This window comes from Hermetia illucens, chromosome 6 (assembly GCF_905115235.1).
Source record: "Hermetia illucens chromosome 6, iHerIll2.2.curated.20191125, whole genome shotgun sequence".
NCBI classification, from domain to species: Eukaryota; Metazoa; Arthropoda; class Insecta; order Diptera; family Stratiomyidae; genus Hermetia; species Hermetia illucens.
The window spans coordinates 7,497,189-7,515,953 of NC_051854.1; the positions used below are offsets into that span (position 1 = coordinate 7,497,189).

General features: G+C 44.5%; 1 protein-coding gene across 2 annotated transcripts in view; it reads right to left on the bottom strand.

Moving 5' to 3' along the window:
* Positions 1-12,341: 12,341 nt before the first annotated feature.
* The window catches only part of LOC119658696 (ABC transporter G family member 23), a 115,773-nt gene continuing 109,349 nt past the window's right edge, over positions 12,342-18,765 (bottom strand). The window contains exon 8 of one of the 2 annotated variants that reach the window (XM_038066285.1): positions 12,342-13,332. In XM_038066285.1, the coding sequence (XP_037922213.1) occupies positions 12,578-13,332 (755 nt within the window). In that variant the 3' untranslated portion in view covers positions 12,342-12,577. The remainder of the gene's footprint in view (positions 13,333-18,765) is intronic. The other variant, XM_038066284.1, reaches the window with a different exon arrangement.

The following is an 18,765-nucleotide window of genomic DNA, read 5'->3' on the forward strand; positions in this document are numbered from 1 at the left end:
CAAGGCTCCCAAGTGATCCGGTCTTCGACAAGAGATCGGGTCTCACAGATTCGGGATTGCTGTGCCTGCTAAAAGACAACATTCGCCACATGAAAGCCACACCTCCCACACGACACTCGCGCGCACCTGCCTGCGCGCCCCGTGGAGCTGGATACGTGCAAGCGCGTCCTGGTTAAGACGGATGCCGTCCGGAAGCCGCTACATACGAAGACCGTACTCTGTTCTCGAGCGGGGAGAGCATTTCTTCCAGCTCGAGATCGGGGGACATAAAAAGGCGGTCTCCTTATCCAGGCTGAAGCCCCTTTGCGCTCCAAATCAACGTCACGTCCGCTTCGCCGTATGATGGGGAACACAGTTCTGAAGTCGGTCGCTGAAACCCCTAGGTTTCATCTGGGGGCGGAGTGGTGTGGCGCAGCGAGGTTAACAACATTCGAAATTTATTTCGTATGTTGTTAACCTCCTTATGTACAGCCAATATCCCTCTTTAACTTCCTACCAGCATTCGTCACGCAGTTAAACAATCCAATAGATTGACAACCTGTCAGGTTTAGGTAAAAGTTAGCTTTAAGAGACAAGACCTGCTGTCGGCTGTCGGGGGTCGAGTCTACTCGCACTACCTAGCAGCCGCGAGCCTAAGATGGCGAAGGCTTACGAGCTGTGCCAAGTCAAGGAGAATTTGGTTCGCTTATAACATAGCCCGGTCACGAGAGCTCCTGTGCCAGACGCCTGCAAATACATTCAAGATTACGGCGGTCAGCACGGGGCACTGGCCCATAGGGGACCATGCCGCTAGGCTCGGCATACCCTACAATTCGCATTGCCGAAGCTGGGGAGAAGAAAGGGAAACCGTCATGCACTTCCTCTGCGAGTGCCCAGCTCTAGCTAGAGTCAGGTTGCGGACACTGGGTAAACCATTCTTTGGGGACCTCAGAGAGATTTCTAGCTGCAGGGTGGGAGAGCTGCTTTTTTTCCTGAATGCTATGGGCTGACTCTGAAAATCCAAGCTGGCTGGATTCTGGCTCCTTGCTACCGTAATAACAGTCACGGTCTTAGGAGCTTGTGGGGGCTCCTCGGAGCGGCCACTGATACCTACCTACTTGTTCCTTCTTCAGTTTCGAAAGCCACCCTTAACCCAAGGAGAATCGAACCTGACTAGTTCTGATGAAGGCATGCCTACTTCGTGTAGGTAGTATTTAGCAGAAAAATATACTTCCTCCAGGAGAATACCCAACTTGAAAGTTTAAAAGCATTTCCAAAAGATACATGAGCAAGATCCTTGTAAGATTCATTTCTTCTTTCTAGCTACACCAAGACAGCTACTATGCTGAAACGTACAGTAAAAACAACCATCACTTGGTAAGGACATAAACTTGATTGAATTCCGTGCCACTTGGGGCAAATATTTGCTGGACTAAATAACACAGATAAATCAGGAGAGGACAATTTTTTTCCCAAAATTTTCTTGGCGTAATTACTGTTTATCAATATTCGAGTGTCCTTAGAAACAAGGCGAAAAAAGTCCTGTGTATGTATTTCATGTCTCGTTCAACTGATGAAGCAGTTTTAAGACCACTCAGCTAAGCACGTCCCTGCCAGGACTAGATTGTTGACACTTCAGTTAGCTTTCACATTCTTCTTTAAAATTTCACTTCCATTTTCCTTTATTTCGTTCATTTTCCCCCTCGAATTCTGTGTATGTAAGTGTGTACGTGATGTACGAGCGAATAGACCATGTATCCTTGATTCAGAGGATATGGTTAAGCTGCAGATGAAGTAAATATAAAGTTGAATAAAGTGAAGAGAAGTCAAATAAAATCAGTCCTACTGAATGTGACATGATTCTGTAAACAATACAAAAGTTCGTCCCCTCCCCCGTACCCTCGTAAAGGACTAAACGAAATTTCATTTCCGGTCGAATGAGAATGCCGGGAAGTGTTTAAACAAACATTGCAAACAGTGGTATCATTTGATTTTGATTGAGTTGTTGAAGTCAGATATAATCAAGACACCATTTTGGGGTAGAAGAAAAATTGTCCTCGCAAGGGATAAATATTAGGGTTGGAAGGTGAGAACCATTAAGCAGTTACCAAGCTTTCAATTAAGAAAGGGAATGTGCACCTGTAAATATCTGTTCCTTTGATCGCTTTCTTAAACGCATTATATATTGATTCCCAGACTTTGATCCCTTCCACGCAGATTTATTTAAGCTTCAATTCATTGCGTCCTAAAAGTTCTATTCTTCCATGGAATACGGAGCTTAGAACACCCTCGAGTAATTAGTCATCCCCAAATTGTTTATTTACTAATGATTCAGCTGAATTTGTGCATCTCATGCCGTCATGTTCGGAGCAAGATAGGATCTCCATAATCACGGCAAGCTAAAATTTAATTAACAACCCCGACTGGCTCGGTCCTGTAAACAATGAACCCTTCCAACAAATACATATTACATTATCTCACCAACAATAATTGTTCATCCTTAATTACCTCAACACTATTGCGCTTAGGTGAGACATCAAGAATAGAAAATGTCCTGAGGGATACTGAGCGCCGTTCAAGTTTTCTTTAATTCATCGAAGCAACCATTATTTTCTCGACGTCCTTCTTCCAGGGCCGCTCCCTGATGAATCACGCAAAGTAGGTGTTGATGATGGTGAGGACGATGACAACGTTGGTTATGAAAATGAATAAACCATTCATCTTGCCGTTGCCATTGTCTTCCGCGAAGGTGAGATTTTGTTTTGAAGGAGTTTAGACAGTTTTGTGACTTCATGAGACGGGAAGGGTCGTTTTGGGTTTGTTTTTAATGTTTTTAGATTATCCTGTTAGAAGGAAAATTTCTTTTAAATGGAGGATGATGTGGGAAGGGTTTAGAAACATGTAAAGTTCTGAACTGCAACTTTTTAATATAACTTCGCCTTCAATTGATGGAGGGCCCTTTTCGAACAGCTCCTTTGTTAAGATATTTTAATGACTAAAATTTCAATGATCCGAAGACACGGAGAGGCGTGAGGGCTAGATCATCCTTTCAATAAAGAGCTATTGATTTTATACCTGTTAATTGTATATATTTCAGGTAGAATCGCTTGCGCCCTTATGCTCCCACTATCTTGCCTTATCATGATGGTCCCTATCTAGCTCTGGCGAACCGGTATCAATGGGTACATAAAAATTATCCTGTCTGATTCCAAGGAAATATTGTGGAAAAACTTCCATCAGAGATGTTACCATATATATACAATGAAGAAAAATGATGACGAGGCAGGCATGAACTGTCTTCTAACCAAAATAGCATAGAAAGTGGTCAAACGGTAGTATAAGTCCCAGGGCGAAACGTGGATTGGTACCCACGATGGAGCATAAAACCTGGGAAATGCCTACTGAACCAACACCAACAGCTCTACTACCAAACCCTATCGCCACCTCCAGGTCTTTCTTAACGAAAAGCTGCAGACGGAGAAGGATCAAGACGAGTCTCCTCCGCCTAAAAACGGGACAAATTGTACCAACTGGTCCTCCAGGTTGGGGGTTGGGTAGGGCTGACAACCCTACACGGAAAACAACTTGTTACGAAGCCACAACAGGAGCCTCGGACTGGCCGGATTACACAACGACGAACCCCGCAACGACAACGCAATAATGATTTGCGCATTTTCTCATGGAACGTGTGCTCCCTGTACAGAGATGAAGCTGATGAGCAGCTAGCCGATACCCTGTCCCAATATAGGGCTGATGTAACAGCGTTACAGGAGATGCGTGGGACAGGGACCGATTTCCTGTAGAAGAGTCGCTACACCATATATTATAGTGGCCATCCCGAAAACCATGTGCCCGGAGTAGGTTTCTTAGTCAGAAAAAAAATTAAACCTCCTGTCATCGGCTTTGAAAACATAAGCGAATGGCTATGCACTCAGCGCTTGCGAGGCAAGTTTAGAAATATAAGCCTCATTAACGTTCACGCCCCTACAGAAGAGACTGCAGAGTCGGAGAAGGATACCTTCTACAAGGGAATAGAAAGAACCCTCGGAGTCTGTCCCAGGTATGATATCGAAATCAGACTTGGGGATTTTAACAGCCAAGTAGGGAAGGAGTCCGTATTCAGACGATTCGTTGGTTCCCCTATCTTCCACCAAAATACAAATGATAACGGACTGCAGATTATTCAATTAGCAGCGTCACACGAAATGGTTGTTGGAAGTACCTGATTTGCGCGGAAAGCGGTCCATAGACATACTTGGGCCTCTCCTGACGGGATCACTTTCAACCAAATTGACCACGTGTTCATCGAACGCCGCCACCTCTCAGCCTTGATGAATGTTAGAACAAATAGGGGGTCAATATATCTCGTTGGCATGGTACTCCGAGCTCGAATAACACCACCACCCACAATTCCCTCTGACAATCAGGTGAGAGTTAACACTAAAGCCATCCACAACACAGCCCTCTGCGACAGCTATAAGAGGGAAATGGATGCCGCAATAACCGCAGTCAACAGAGATACTAGAGATGAAGCATCAACAAATGATCTACACAACCACCTCAAGAACGTTATCATTGATACGGCCACAAAAATACTTGGCCCCAGTCGCAAAAGAAGTTGAAACGGCTGGTTTGACAACGAATGTAAGCTAGCAACGGAACGCAAGAATGCTGCATACCACGTAATGTTGCATTCTCAAAGAACGCGGGCACGCGCAGAGACTTATCACGAACTCCGTCGAGCGGAGAAGATACTTCACAGACGGAAAAAGAAAGCCTGGGAGAACTAGCAAGTCTGTGAACTAAAAAAGCACAGGGAGCAATCGCACCAGGCGCGTAAGTTTTACCAACAAGTCAGCAGAATGAAGCCTTATACACCTCGATGCTCATCCTGCCGAGACAAAGAGGGAAATCTGATTTCCGACAGAATGGGCATATTGGAGCGATGGATTGAGTACTTTGATGAGCTACTGAACAGCCAGAACATCGGCGAGTTGGGGGTCCCACCAACTGAAGACGACGGACAAATACTGCCACCACCAAGTATAGGCGAAACAGTGCGTGCAATTCATCGGCTAAAAAATCATAAGTAGCCAGGAGCCGATGGAATTACAGCCGAATTGGTTAAATATGAAGGCTACCAGTTACACCAAGTGGTTCATCAACCACAATCAAGGTATGGGACAGCGAATCAATGCCTGACGATTGGCAACGAGGCATTATCTGTCTCATACATAAAAAGGGAGATACCACACAGTGCAGCAATTATAGAGGTATCACGTTGCTGAGTACCATCTATAAGATATTCTCCGCTATCTTGCTAGGCCGGATAGCCCCATGCGCCCATCATTGGCCCATACCAAAGAGGCTTCACTCAGATTTCAGATTTCACTCAGAATTGGGAATCATATCATCACTTCTAAGCCTGCGATCAAATACTTGGGAGTGATGATAGATGGGAAGCTTAGCTATAAGCCACACGTGCAGTATGTCTATGACAAAGCATCCACTGCGAGTGTGGCCCTGGCAAGAATGATGCCGAACGTGGGAGGGCCACGGTATGCTTCCAGGTTGCTAGGGTAGTGAGGTGCAGGTTACATTTAACGCTAATAAACTGAGTTCAGTCTACAGAAGAACAGCCCTAAGGGTGTGCTCGGCATTCAGGACTGTCTCAGATGATGCAGCATTCGTTATTTCTGGAATGATGCCCATTGACATCTTGGCAGATGAGATGACGAATATATGTAATGCAAAGTCTATCTCTCCTTTATCGCAGACGAAGAACGCCGCAAGGGAGAGATCGCTAAATAGATGGCAAGATCGTTGGGAACGCTCGGGAAAGGGTCGGTGGACACACAGGCTCATCCCTGCCATCAAAGAGTGGTTGGAGAGACGGCACGGTGACACTAATTATAATCTTACTCAGTTTCTCACGGGGCATGGAGGATATCGCCAGTACCTGTTCAAGTTTAAACTAGATACCTCACCCGATTGTCCAAACTGCGATGGAATCCCAGAGGAGCCAGAGCATGTATTCTTCCACTGTTCAAGGTTTGTGGAGGAAAGGAAGAACCTAGAGGAGACTCTGGGAGAGGTGCTCGTACCAGAGAATCTGGTGCGAAAAATGCTGTCATGTCAGGAAAACTGGGATGCGATCAACTCCATGGTCGTATCTATCCAGAGCAAACTGCGAAAGGCAGAGGAGACCAAAAAAGCGCGGTTACGTACGCCGGAGGTAGTGGGTAAGAATCCCACACGCTGGCGTGTCCAGGCCAGTGCCTTTTCAAGATTTCCACCTCCTCAAAAAAAAAGAAAGAAAAGACAGACAGACAGATATTAAACAGAATTTAAAAAGGTTTTGTTTTGCAAACAAAACCTTGAAAATGGCTAATTTCACACTTCGAACTTGTCCTTAATATTCGAACTTGTCAGAAGAACGCTAGTTGACATCAGTTTGTGCTTTATTGAGTTTCTATGAAATCCATAAATGCAAAGGCGCAGCATTAGTATCCTTGGATTTACAGTACTTTTTACCATATATAGGTCCACGGTGAAAAAGCAGTGCTGCCAATATGCTAACGAAAACCGAAACTTCCAACATCTTCTAAAGAAACTATTAACATCATATCGTTGCATCAACTTCTACCTTCATTGATTCGCATATTACTTCTGCATCTTATTCGGTAAGTTCATAACGTACCAAATATTGAAGCAGTTCATGGATATCCATAGACCTTCAACTTCTCTTCTTGTAGTTGACAGCTAATATCTACTCATATTCTTCGAAGTGGGGCCAGTATTCTAATGGAAAAGCTAACCATTGGTGAGTAAATAGAAAAAGGATGCACCCAACCGTCTCAAATGGCATTAGTATCAATTTTGAATGGTTGGTTGAATCCCGACCCCGAGGACCGGAGCGTTTTTAGACCACTGAAAGGCGCACTAATGGATCGGTGTTGCGACGATAAAATTTGTTCATCAGTAACTGAAAAAACTTCCGAAAAATGTTTGAAGAGGGCATCAACAAGTTTTCATTTCGTTGGAGGAAAAATATATTTCCAAAGCGAAAGATTATGTATTACTTTTTCATAAATACAGGAAAATAAAAAAAAAATCTTTTTTGTATCTAATTCAATCTTGCATAAGAAAAACAGCAATGTAAGCTAGCAACGGAACGCAAGAATGCCGCATACCGAATAATGTTGCATTCTCAAAGAACGCGGACACGCGCAGAGACTTAGCACGAACTCCGTCGAGCGGAGAAGCGACTTCACAGACGGAAAAAGGAAGCCTGGGAGAACCAACAAGTCTGTGAACTAGAAAAGTACAGGGAGCAACCGCACCAGGCGCGCAAGTTTTACCAATAAGTCAGCAGGATGAAGCCTTATACAACTCGATGCTCATCCTGCCGAGACAAAGAGGGAAATCTGATTTCCGACAGAATGGGCATATTGGAGCGATGGGTTGAGAACTTTGATGAGTTACTGAACAACCAGAACAGCGGCGAATTGGAGGTCCCGCCAACTAAAGACTACGGACAAATACTGCCACCACCAAGTATAGGAGAAACAGTGCGTGCAATTCTTCGGCTAAAAAATAATAAGTCGCCAGGAGCTGATGGAATTACAGCCGAATTGGTTTAATATGGAGGCGACCAGTTACACCAAATGGTTCATCAACTTGTGCTCAAGGTATGGGATAGCGAATCAATGCCTGACGATTGCCAACGAGGCATTATCTGCCTCATAAAAAGGGAGATATCACACAGTGCAGCGATTATAGAGGTATCACGTTGCTGAGTACCATCTATAAGATATTCTCCACTATCTTGTTAGGCCGGATAGCTCCATATGCTCAGAACACTATTGGCTCATACCAAAGAGGCTTCACTCCAGGCAAATCAGCAACAGATCAGATTTTCTCTCTGCGGCACGCGATGGAAAAACTGTTTTCATATGAACAACAGTTGCACCATCTATTCATAAACTTTAAAGCCGCCTATGATAGCATAGCCAGGGTAAAACTACACGGCCATCAGAGAATTCGGTATCCCGACGAAATTAATAAGACTGTCTAGGCTAACCCTGACCAATGTGCGAGAACAGACAAAAGCAGCAGGATCACTCACAAGACCATTCGACATCAACAACGGTCTACGACAAGGGGATGCCCTATCATGCGTCCTCTTTAACCTGGCCCTCGAGAATGTAATCCGTGATGCTGAGGTAAATGCAAGAGGTACAATCCTTTTTAAATACACCCCACCCCTGACGATATCGACATCATGGGACGAACGACCCGAGCCGTACAAACTGCCTTCATCCAGATCGAGCAGGCGGCTATCAGGGCGAGATCTTGGGCTGCACATTAATGAAGGCAAGACAAAATATATGGCGGCAATGTCAGCACCAAAAACCAGTCAGCTAACAACATCAAATCGCACTGGTCAAACGGGAAGAATAAAGAAAGGAGACTACGAATTTGAGACCGTTGATAATTTCTCCTATCAAGGGTCGAAAATCAGAACCGATGACAGCTACGATGATGAAATCCGCACACGGTTGTTGGCAGCCAACAGAGCCTATTTCAGTTTAGAAAATCTGTTCAAAGTTGTCAAAGTACAGGACAATGATTTTGTCAGTCCTCATGTATTCCTCGGAGACTTGGGTTCTTAGCAAGTAAAATTGCGAATTCTTGGCCGCGTTCGAGAGAAGAATCCTCTGAAGAATTTTCGGCCCCCTACAGGATGGACGATTCTGTAGTCTACATAACGATGCGCGATACCATGACCATCAGGTTGTGGATAAAATCCGGGTCAACTGCTTACGGTGGGCGGTCACTTAATCCGTGTGGATGAGGAAAGCCCGGAAAGTCTATAAGGGTAATATCTATGGTAGAAAAAGAAGGCGAGGCAGACCCTGCCTGAAATGGAGCGTTGGCGTAGGTCAGGACGCCAGACAGCTTTTAGGGATATCGAATTGGTGGACCTCGGCGCAAAATCGGGATGTCTGGAATTCCTTATTAAGGCAGGCCTAGATCGGATAACGGATGTTGCGCCGTTGATAATGATTGAAAATTACACCAAATAAGAGAAAGATTGAAGCTGCGTATCGCGCAAGTGTACTCTGAATATGTTGCACTTACAGAAGAATATCCAATGAAGAAGCTTGCGTGATAGTAGGAATGGCCCCGATTGAGATTCTGGCGAAAGAAAGACAACGACTATACGATCAGGTGTATCTTACCGGAAAATCTCCTCCCAGTCGGGGACAGTTCGCACGAACTGAAATTGTTGCGGAATGGCAGGAGAAGTGGGTCGAGTCAGAAAAGTCCGCTGGACCTACAGAATCATATAAGATATCCGGAAATGGATCGAGCGACCCCACGGCGAGATAGGTTTCGACCTAACTCAATTCTTGAGCGGAAGCGGAGGCTATCGAGCATCTCTGTATTGATTTGGGCGTGATGATTCGCCATATTGCCCAAAGTGGCCAAATATTGCAAAGGACGCAGCACACGTTTTTTCCCATTGCCCGAGATTCGCAGGTCAAAGGGCTACATTAGAAGCTACAACCGGGGAGTACTTTACACCCGGAAAAAGATATGGTCAAAGAAAAGGGGTTTTGGACCGAAGTCGAAAAAGTGATTGCAGCCAGCCAGCTTAGGAAGGAAGTAGTCACCCGAAAGAATGAACGCGAGAGAAACACGAATGTTAACACGAGCGCAGAATAAATTCTGATACAGCCCCGCGAAAAGAGGAGAAGGAGAAAGAGGTGCTTTTAGCGGGTAAGAGCCCCACATAATTGTGTGGCAGGAGCCTGCGATAGTTTCTGAAGCTTTCCACCTTCCTTCGGCAAAAAAAGACAGAAAGACAGACGGACAGACAGACATCGACTCGATTCTAATAAGGTTTTGTTTGACACAAAATCTTAAAAATGACATACTGACAATGAACCAATGTTAATGCAAAAAAACCTTACAAATCCCCGGACACTACATAGATGTTAATGCAAAAACAAGTTATTGCTCCACCTCTTTTCTTCTACAATTCAATAAACTTTACGATCAAACGAATAATCGCACTTCCATCTGGAACTGCAAACAAAGGTAAGGGAGGCAAACAATCTACACTGTACACCGCGTCTATCACAGAGTAGAGTAGTAGCCCTCTTTCGTGCTACATAGGAATAAGAAAAACTGTATTAGCCCAAACTTCGAGCTTGTCCTTAATCTAAGAATATGCCAAAAGAACGTTAGTTGACATCAGTTCATGCTTTATTACGCCTTTATCAAATCCATAAATTCAAACTACGCCGCATTGGTATCCTTCGGTGTTTAGGACATTTCACCATATAAAGCTCCACGATGAAAAAGCATGTGGTGCTACCAATATACTAATGAAAACAAAAACTTCCAACATCTCCTAAATAAACTATTAACAGCATATCTTTGCCGTCAACTTTCACCTTATAGATTCGAAAATTACTTCTTCATCTTGTTCGGTAACCTAAACACTTACGTACCAAATATTGAAGCGGTTCATGGATATCCATAGGTCTTAAACTCCTTGCAGTTGACAGCTAATATCTATTCATGTTCTTCGCAGTGGGACCCTTAACACAATTAACATCTTCAAAGTTTATTCTAATGGAAAAGCTAAGCGTGGGTGAGCAAAGAGAAAGAGGATGAAGCCAACCCCAATCCTGTTAAATGGCATTAGTATCAACTGAAACCAAGACTGGGTAACATGTGCAAGTTTCCGTAGAGAAGTGAACCATCATACAATTTTTCATGAGGTATGGGCTTGAATCCCGACCACGGGGACCGGGGAGTTTTTAGGCTACTGAAGGGAGCGCTAAGTGAACGGTGTTTCATCACGTTTGTTCGTCGATGGCTGAAAAAACATCCGAAAAATATTTGAGAAGGGCTTCGAAAAGTTTCCATTTCGTTGGGAAAAAAAAATATTTTCAACGCGGGATATTATGTATTACTTTTTCTAAATAAAGGAAAATTAAAAAAAAATCCTGTTTATATCTGATAAAATCTTGTATAAGAAAAGTAGCAGAATACTTTCCAACCAACAAAAATACTCGGTCTAAAGATATGACCGCATCTGCGCTGTACGGAACTGTATTCAGCACAACTGTCGCGATGCAGCATGTCCATGCCTCACAGGCGCGGCAGCCAATTACAAGAATCTGCATGCTTTGTTTTGCCAAGTGGAGACAACTTAGACTTAGTGGTCCGGTCCGTCACCAACTCCCGGACTTCCACCATCCTCAACAAAAAAACACTTAGAGGAGTCGCATCGCTCAGGTGAACCTCGCCTGGCACATCACATCACATGCTCAAATGAATATTACTCCCGTCCAAATCATGTGGACAATATTTTGACATGTGGTGGCCCCGCCATGCAGCGTAGATGAAGTCTTACCTTAAGCAAGAAGTCGTAACTTCTCATAACGCGTCCGTAATAATCAGCCACTAGTCAAAGGACAAATCAAGGGGAATAAAATCTACCAAATATTGGCGACAATCTAGATAGCCCCAATATCCCTAACCAAGACTCGCCAAAAAATTTTGAAATCAAATTAAACCACAATACCTTAATCATCTCTGCAGCGGAGGACGTACAAGAAACAGCTTGATCAGCCTTCTTCGGACGCGCGAACATTTCAGCATGCAACTGGAAAAACACAGGACTTACCTGAAAAAATATATAAAAGTCAATCCAATTGCTATAAAATATTTTATCAAATAAGGACCTTTCGACAGTTCGACGAGGATCCCAAATCCAGGACACTTTTCACAAAATCACTTGCACAATAATTAATATTTCACACCGCACTAAACACGACACTTGACACAACGGCGGATCTATAGCTACTGAAAACCGGTATTTACTTAGTAAACACGCTAGCAATGAGCAACAGAGTTAGTAGCAATCAGAGTCAGAGCTTGTGGGACCGATCGGGGAATCGGTGTTGCCCCGGTAACAATTAGAATAGATCCAAACTTAGCAGTAGGCAACCTTGCGATGCGGATAATAGGGTCCTTATTTTAACTTGAACTCAAAGGATGTGGTTGTTTTCCTTAATTTTCATTTGTGTCCTGGAATAATGTCCTATCAAGAGACTAACTAATTTTAGCTAATTACGGAATACTCCCTACCATCTGCCACCTATAGATGTCCTGTTGCTTCAAAGGAAAGCGTCCTGCAATGTCCTTGACATTAATGAAACTGAGCAGTCCCTTCTAGAACTCCCTTGTCTGATGGTTGAAATATCTACTGAAAAATTTATCTACCATTTTCATAGTTAGACTGTCCTAGAGAATCTAAAATTGAAAAAAAAAACTCGTCCTTAGAAAGATATTAAAAATTAATCTCATTTACTCCACACAAAAGCTATGACTTAGTACACATAAATCTTGCACATCATCACCTTAAGTTCGACTTAAAGCTACCAACTACGCAACAAATCGTATAAATACCATTAGAATTAAACACTTGAACAAAACCGGATTAAGTACAAAAAGTTTCCTAGCCCTATAGTATCTAAACTAGCTGTCACTACTATCTAAAGAAATCCCTAAGACACTAGCCCTTCTTAAACTTGAGCAGCAAAATACTTCCAATCAGGAAGAGCAGAGTCCACAGAAGAATCGAGATGTAACCATTATACACATTTGGCTCCTCCAAACCCCAGCCCCTTTGCAGGATCGACCGGAGCGATTCCGTGGAATACGTTAGTGGCAAGAAGAACGAGACAATTCTCAAAATCGGATACATTCCCTCAATTGGCCAAATGATTCCGCAAAGCATAACAATGGGCAGGAAGCTTCCCATGGCCACATACGTGGCCGTCCGTTCTGTATCAACCGCGCACGCAATAACGAATCCAAAGCACATTCCACAAAGACCGTTGATGGTACACAAAAGGATTATTAATCCCATGTTGCCGTGGTTGGTCAAGCCGAACATGTAAAAGCTGAACACGAGCACTGAAAGCGTTTGGCAGAACATCAAAGCGAATTGCGTTGTAACCTGAGAGAAGAGGATTTCCGAGCCTGTTATTCCCGATACCAAGCAACGCTCCAGCATCCCCTCGTTGCGTTCGATGAGCAATGCACCTGTTGTCATAGCGACAGATAAGAAGAATATCACCGTGAGGATTACGCCTGGTGCAGCAAAGTCCGTGAAGTTTGGTATCCGGTCACCGTAGACTGGCTTGTGCCAATTTATCGGGATGCGTCCAGCTTTCGGATCAATATCACAATCGTCCAGGATGTTTTCGATAAATTCGAAATATGTAAGCTGGATGTCGCGGTAGAGCATGGTGCTGATTTGTTGATCTATAAAAAAGATGGGAATTCATTATGAAAAGAAGTTTCCTTATTATCCTTAATATCAAAAGTATCTGCGAAAACGTTATATCTATTAACTTTAAGTTGGGAACAGATAGACAGGAGAATATGAATCTTCGTCAGGCCAAGGTTGAATCTCGAGCGAAAGAGGTCCTACCAAAATCCCGCTGGCCACAGAATGGTTTCCACCAATCTATTTAGAAGGAAGAACACTTCCAGAAGAGCTAAAAGATTTTTGGTGCCAACCGTCACCCTAACACAACACCTATAATTCGACCGCCCACAATAACTGAGACAGAAGGGCATTTCACTTCCAAAGGGCTTCCCTGGACCAATGTAAATCAACTTGGCAACTGTCTGTTCCCACATGCATAGATCTACATCAAGACCAAGAAAAGTAGCCCTTCTCAATGGGATGGTAAATATAAACTTAATCGGGAACACCACCCTGATCGAAGCTGTACTGCGAAGCTGTGAGCCAGCTATGTTAGCGAAAAACTGAGGCATGTTATTCTACATGACTTGACGGCGTTTCCACCACAGTAGGCAACCAAACTACAAGTGGAGCCTGAAAATCTTGCTATTAAAATCATCGTGTCTGCGGTCCTTGCTTCGGCAGAACATATACTATAATTGGAACGATACAGAGAAGATTAGCAACGGCATCCCTCGAGGTCCTCCTGGGATTAAACCCTCTCCATCTGCACATACAGATGCAGGCAAAAAGGGCAATATTCAGGATGGCCGCTAATATGAGTGAGGCGGGCAGTTGCCTAAATCAAAGGAAGATTGATATTCTTTCTAGGCGGTGTCCCGAGTTACTCATACCAAGGGATAACATGGCAACGAGGCTTCACTTCGATAAGAAGTTTGAAACACGTTGGAGTAACAAGGCAAACTGGGAGAGCGTGGCTGCGACATACGGCTTAAACCAGCAACTGACTACTTGGTACACTGACGGCTCCCTCACACCAGAGGGAGCGGGTGCCGGTGTCGTTGGTCCAAGGAAAATGTACTTTGAGCACATGGGCAGGTATACTAGCATATTCCAGGCGGAAATATATGCTATAGACAAGTACGCCTCCTTTGATCTGCAAAGGAACTACAGGGGGCAGAACATAGCTATTCTCACCGATAGCCAAGCAGCGATCAAGGCACTTAGGTCCAACCAGGTGAACTCTAAACTGGTATGCGAAAGCCTTGAGAGACTGAATACACTCGGTTCGTCCAACAAGGTCTGGATACTTTGGGTTTCAGGCTTTGCTGGGTTGGAAGCGGACGAACTAGCCAAGAAGGGAGCAGGGACGCCTTTACACGAGCCATAACCCTTTTGTGGAATCGGAAACGGTTTCATGGCTATGACTCTAAGAAATGAAGAAGAAAGGTTGAAGGAACTATACTGGGCGGACCTACCAGGTATGGAGCAGTGCAGGGTGCTTATTGGGAAATACCAACCCATGTGCACAAAGGGTTGCTTAAACCTCACCAAAAAGAACCTCCGAATCAATTCTCACTGCTCATTGTCGGCTAAACCATCATCTAGGGAAGCTAGGGATGTCTACGGATACTCCCTGCAGGTTTTGTAAGGTGTATGACAAAACCTCTACAAATGTCCTGGGACAGTGTCCGGCACTTGTGCAAAGTAGGTCGAGGCATCTGGGAGAACACTTAATATCAGATGCAAAGCTGAAAGATCTGGAAGTAGGGAACATACTAAAGTTCCTAACGGTTATAGGCCTGTTTGGGATGATCAATAGGTACACTATAACCAGTAAAAGGGGCACAATAGTTCTTTAAGAACGCGGTGCGACCCTCCCTTAACACAATAATAATAATCGTGTCTGCGAGCGAGGAGAATTTGCCAAAAGACGAGAGAGATGGCAGAACACCGAGAGATGGAGAAAGAATACTGCGATCTTCAATGTAGTCTTATGAAGGTCATACACGAAAGTTAGTGAAATTGCGTTTCCTCGACGATTACCTACTTTATTGTGGTGAGGGAGATCAGTAAGGAGGATCCTCAGAGGTGACCCCTAAAGTTAAGTGGCAATAAAAATCCCACGCAAAGGTGTGACTACCGTGCCGAAGGCTGAATGGTCACGAGGATTAAGATGTGGAAATGAACAGTGAACTCTGGGTACCCAGTTTCAACTAGCCTTATCTCAGAAAAAAAAGGCTCTACCAACATCGACTTATCTTCCCCGGTAAAACAAAGGCCCTAACAGCCAACTCTAAGCTCTTCTATAGAGAGCCTGAATCCAGACTCAGTTTTGCCACTTATTCAAATGGGAACCAACCAAACCCTATTCCTTAACGGGCGATCTGATGCATTCCCCGTCTGTCAGCACTTCTGACCCCGGGTTCCAATCGGCACCACCTGCTGAGGCTAAAGTCTTACCTACGGGTAAATGTCTGTCTTCGGGCAGCAAGCTGCCTCCGGGCAAATCGCCTTCAGACAAACCGCCTCCGGGCAAACTGCCTCGGGGCAAAACACAACCCCCGGGTTGTGCCAATGTTGAAAGGAAAGGATCGTCTGGCTTCGGTCACGCTGCTCCCAGGGCAGAAGTGAGGCAGTGTTTGAAGAGTTGCCTCTGCCCTGGTAAGAAACCGTAGCCGTCTTCATCCCCCTTTTCATTTTAGAAACTTGGGTGTTAAATCTAAAAAGAGGAGTCCGTGGACCATCAAACAAGTTGCTCTCCATTTGGTCCGGTCCGGCATCAAGCCGATGCGGACTTACGACTCCACAGATCCCTAAAAAAAAGAAATTGTTTAGCTCCGGCCAAGCTTTTGGTATGTAGGCAGATTTACATAGAAGATAATTCGCAACCTTGTCGTGTTTTGTGAATTATAAACGCTGCTCCCAGGGCAGAGATGAGGCAGCGTCTGAAGAGTTGCCTCTGCCCTGGTAAGAAACCGTAGCCGCCTTTGTCCCTCTTTTAATTAAGATCGTCTGGGGCATCTGCGGCTAAGGGGAAACCAAAGCGACAGCGGTCTTCTGACGATCTCAACTCTTCGGCTCAAATGGATGCAAAGAAGGCTCGGCCAGCAAAGGATAAGTCTTCATTTGCCGCCAAGGCAATCGAATTCGATGAATGGGTATTGTCTGAGCAGTGTGAACAGCTTAAGAGGAAACTCCCCCAGCTGTAAGGACTGCACCCTTGCAAAGGATTACACTACGTTTTAAGTCGTTAGGTGTATACCGTAAAACGTCACGGATAAACTTTGCCGACGAAAACACGAATGAGTGGCTCAGACAGTACTGCTCCTCATTCAACGATGTGTGGGAGGGTGCGCGACTGACCCTGAAGAAAGTTTCCGAGCCACCATCGTTTAAAAAGTGCTTTCTCTGGCTTGCAGAATAGGAGCATAATGGTACTGTACCTGGGATAACTTGGAGTCCAGAATAACCTCAACATCTCCTGAACACACCTGAATGCTATTAGGTAGCAAAACAGAAGGCAGAAACTGATAGGCCGGAAACTTTCCTCACTATCGACTTTCCTGAACCGGATATTAAGAAGATTCGGCATCAAACGAGCTACCAGCTCTACTACGGCTTTGAGACAGTCACATTACCAGTGTCAGCTCCTAAAACCATCGAAGGGGACGTACAGCCCACGGCATCTTCATCTGAAAGACAGATAAGGTGCCATGTCTCTCAGATAAATTAGCAGCATTTTAAAGCGGCGACTGAAGTTATCAGTCCCCGGATCAATAGCTGCAAGACATTTATATACCTCATAAAAAAACCATGGATTGTTGGTGGAGAAATTAGGGGCTTTAACTTCCGACATGCAGATTTGTTGTATGCCAATGGAAGTAATAGACTCCACTGCTGCATGGTGGTTTCAAAACACCTCCAAGCAATCTTGGTTAACGATCTTTGTAATGGCGATACCACAACGATCAAATTGACCATAAAAAGAAAACAGGGAAAAAAGGAGCTCCTATGATACGCTGCTTTTTTTTCCTTATGGCGTAGACAAACTTCTCAGTGGAACATTCATCAGAGCTAACCAATTTGCTAAAATTAAAGTCACGAGAATGATAGGAGGATATGATGTTAACGCCCTTCATATGTGCCATGGAAGTTCCAACATCAACGCGCGAGGATTAAGACTACTGGAGTATCTGGTAAGAACCGAATTGCAAATCCTCAATTTGGGTAATGAACCCACTTTCTTCAACGTGGTCAGGGAAGAGGTCATCAACATCACGGTGGCATCTCCCGACATTGTGGCTCTTGTCGGAGAGTATCAAACGATACTACGCTCTCGGATCACAGGCGCATTGATTTCGTAATGGGCATGGATTCACCTCCACCCACTCTATTGCGGACTCCACGTAAAACAGATTGGGCGACATATAAAACAGAATTAAGCACCCGAGTTACGATCCCTGGGAGACGTATGAATTGCAAAAACAACATGTGGGTTGTCGTATAAGAGAGCTTTCGAAGAGAGCTCTCCATTCATGAAGCCAAAGAAGGGGAAAACAGCACGGTGGAACTTGGATTTGGCAAAGCAGAGGATGCTGGATTCGGTACAAAATGGCTCGAAAAGCTCCAAAGAAGCGTATATGATCGGCGAAACGATAATCGTAGAGACGCTTTTGCGAAGACACCAACTCTTTTGAGGCAACCTTAAAGCTAAAGCAGATTCTTGTTAAAGAACGTAGCCAGCAGTAATTTCACAGAAACGAGTGAAATGGGCATTTAACGCCAAGGTTCTGAATCCTCAATGGTGGGGTCAGAACCAGCTTCTCACATCCGGCCATATACTGTCAAGGCTACTCTGAGTGGGGAAATGGCAAAAATTCATGCAAAGGAATGGAGAAATTTGAACTCCTTCCGACAGGCGAAAATCATTGTGAAGGAACTCGGGGCCGAGCGGCTTTTTTGTTGTCCCTTAAGAAGTGGGACATGAAAACCCTAGTAGAACTTTTAATGGGATACTGCTCCTTAAACTACCACATGGAAAAAAATCGGAATGGTAGAGGAAGAAGGAATGGCCCTGAACTTTGTATACACCTGTTCGCCCTTCTCAGATCTCAGACGAGAGGTTGGTAAGATTTGCTTCAATGAAGAGTATGCGCATTCTCTGTCTCTGGAGAATGATGTCAGATTCGTGAAAGTCTGTGAACGTCGTCGGCGAGAGGACGATGAACAGACGATCTCCGGAGATAGTACAATGGGCCTAACAAAGGTGTGAGTGTTTGGAGCTGCGTCTCTCCCACTAAACTGAACTAACTACCTAGTGGGATTGCTACAGGAAGCTGTGCCTTGAGGCAAATATAAACAGAATTCGTGGACAGATATCATCCCAAATGACGTGCCTGCGACCCTTGTTCAAAATAATCACAACTCTTTTCGCACTACAGGAAGAAAGAGGATTTCAACCAATGGTCCAACCAGATGTCTTC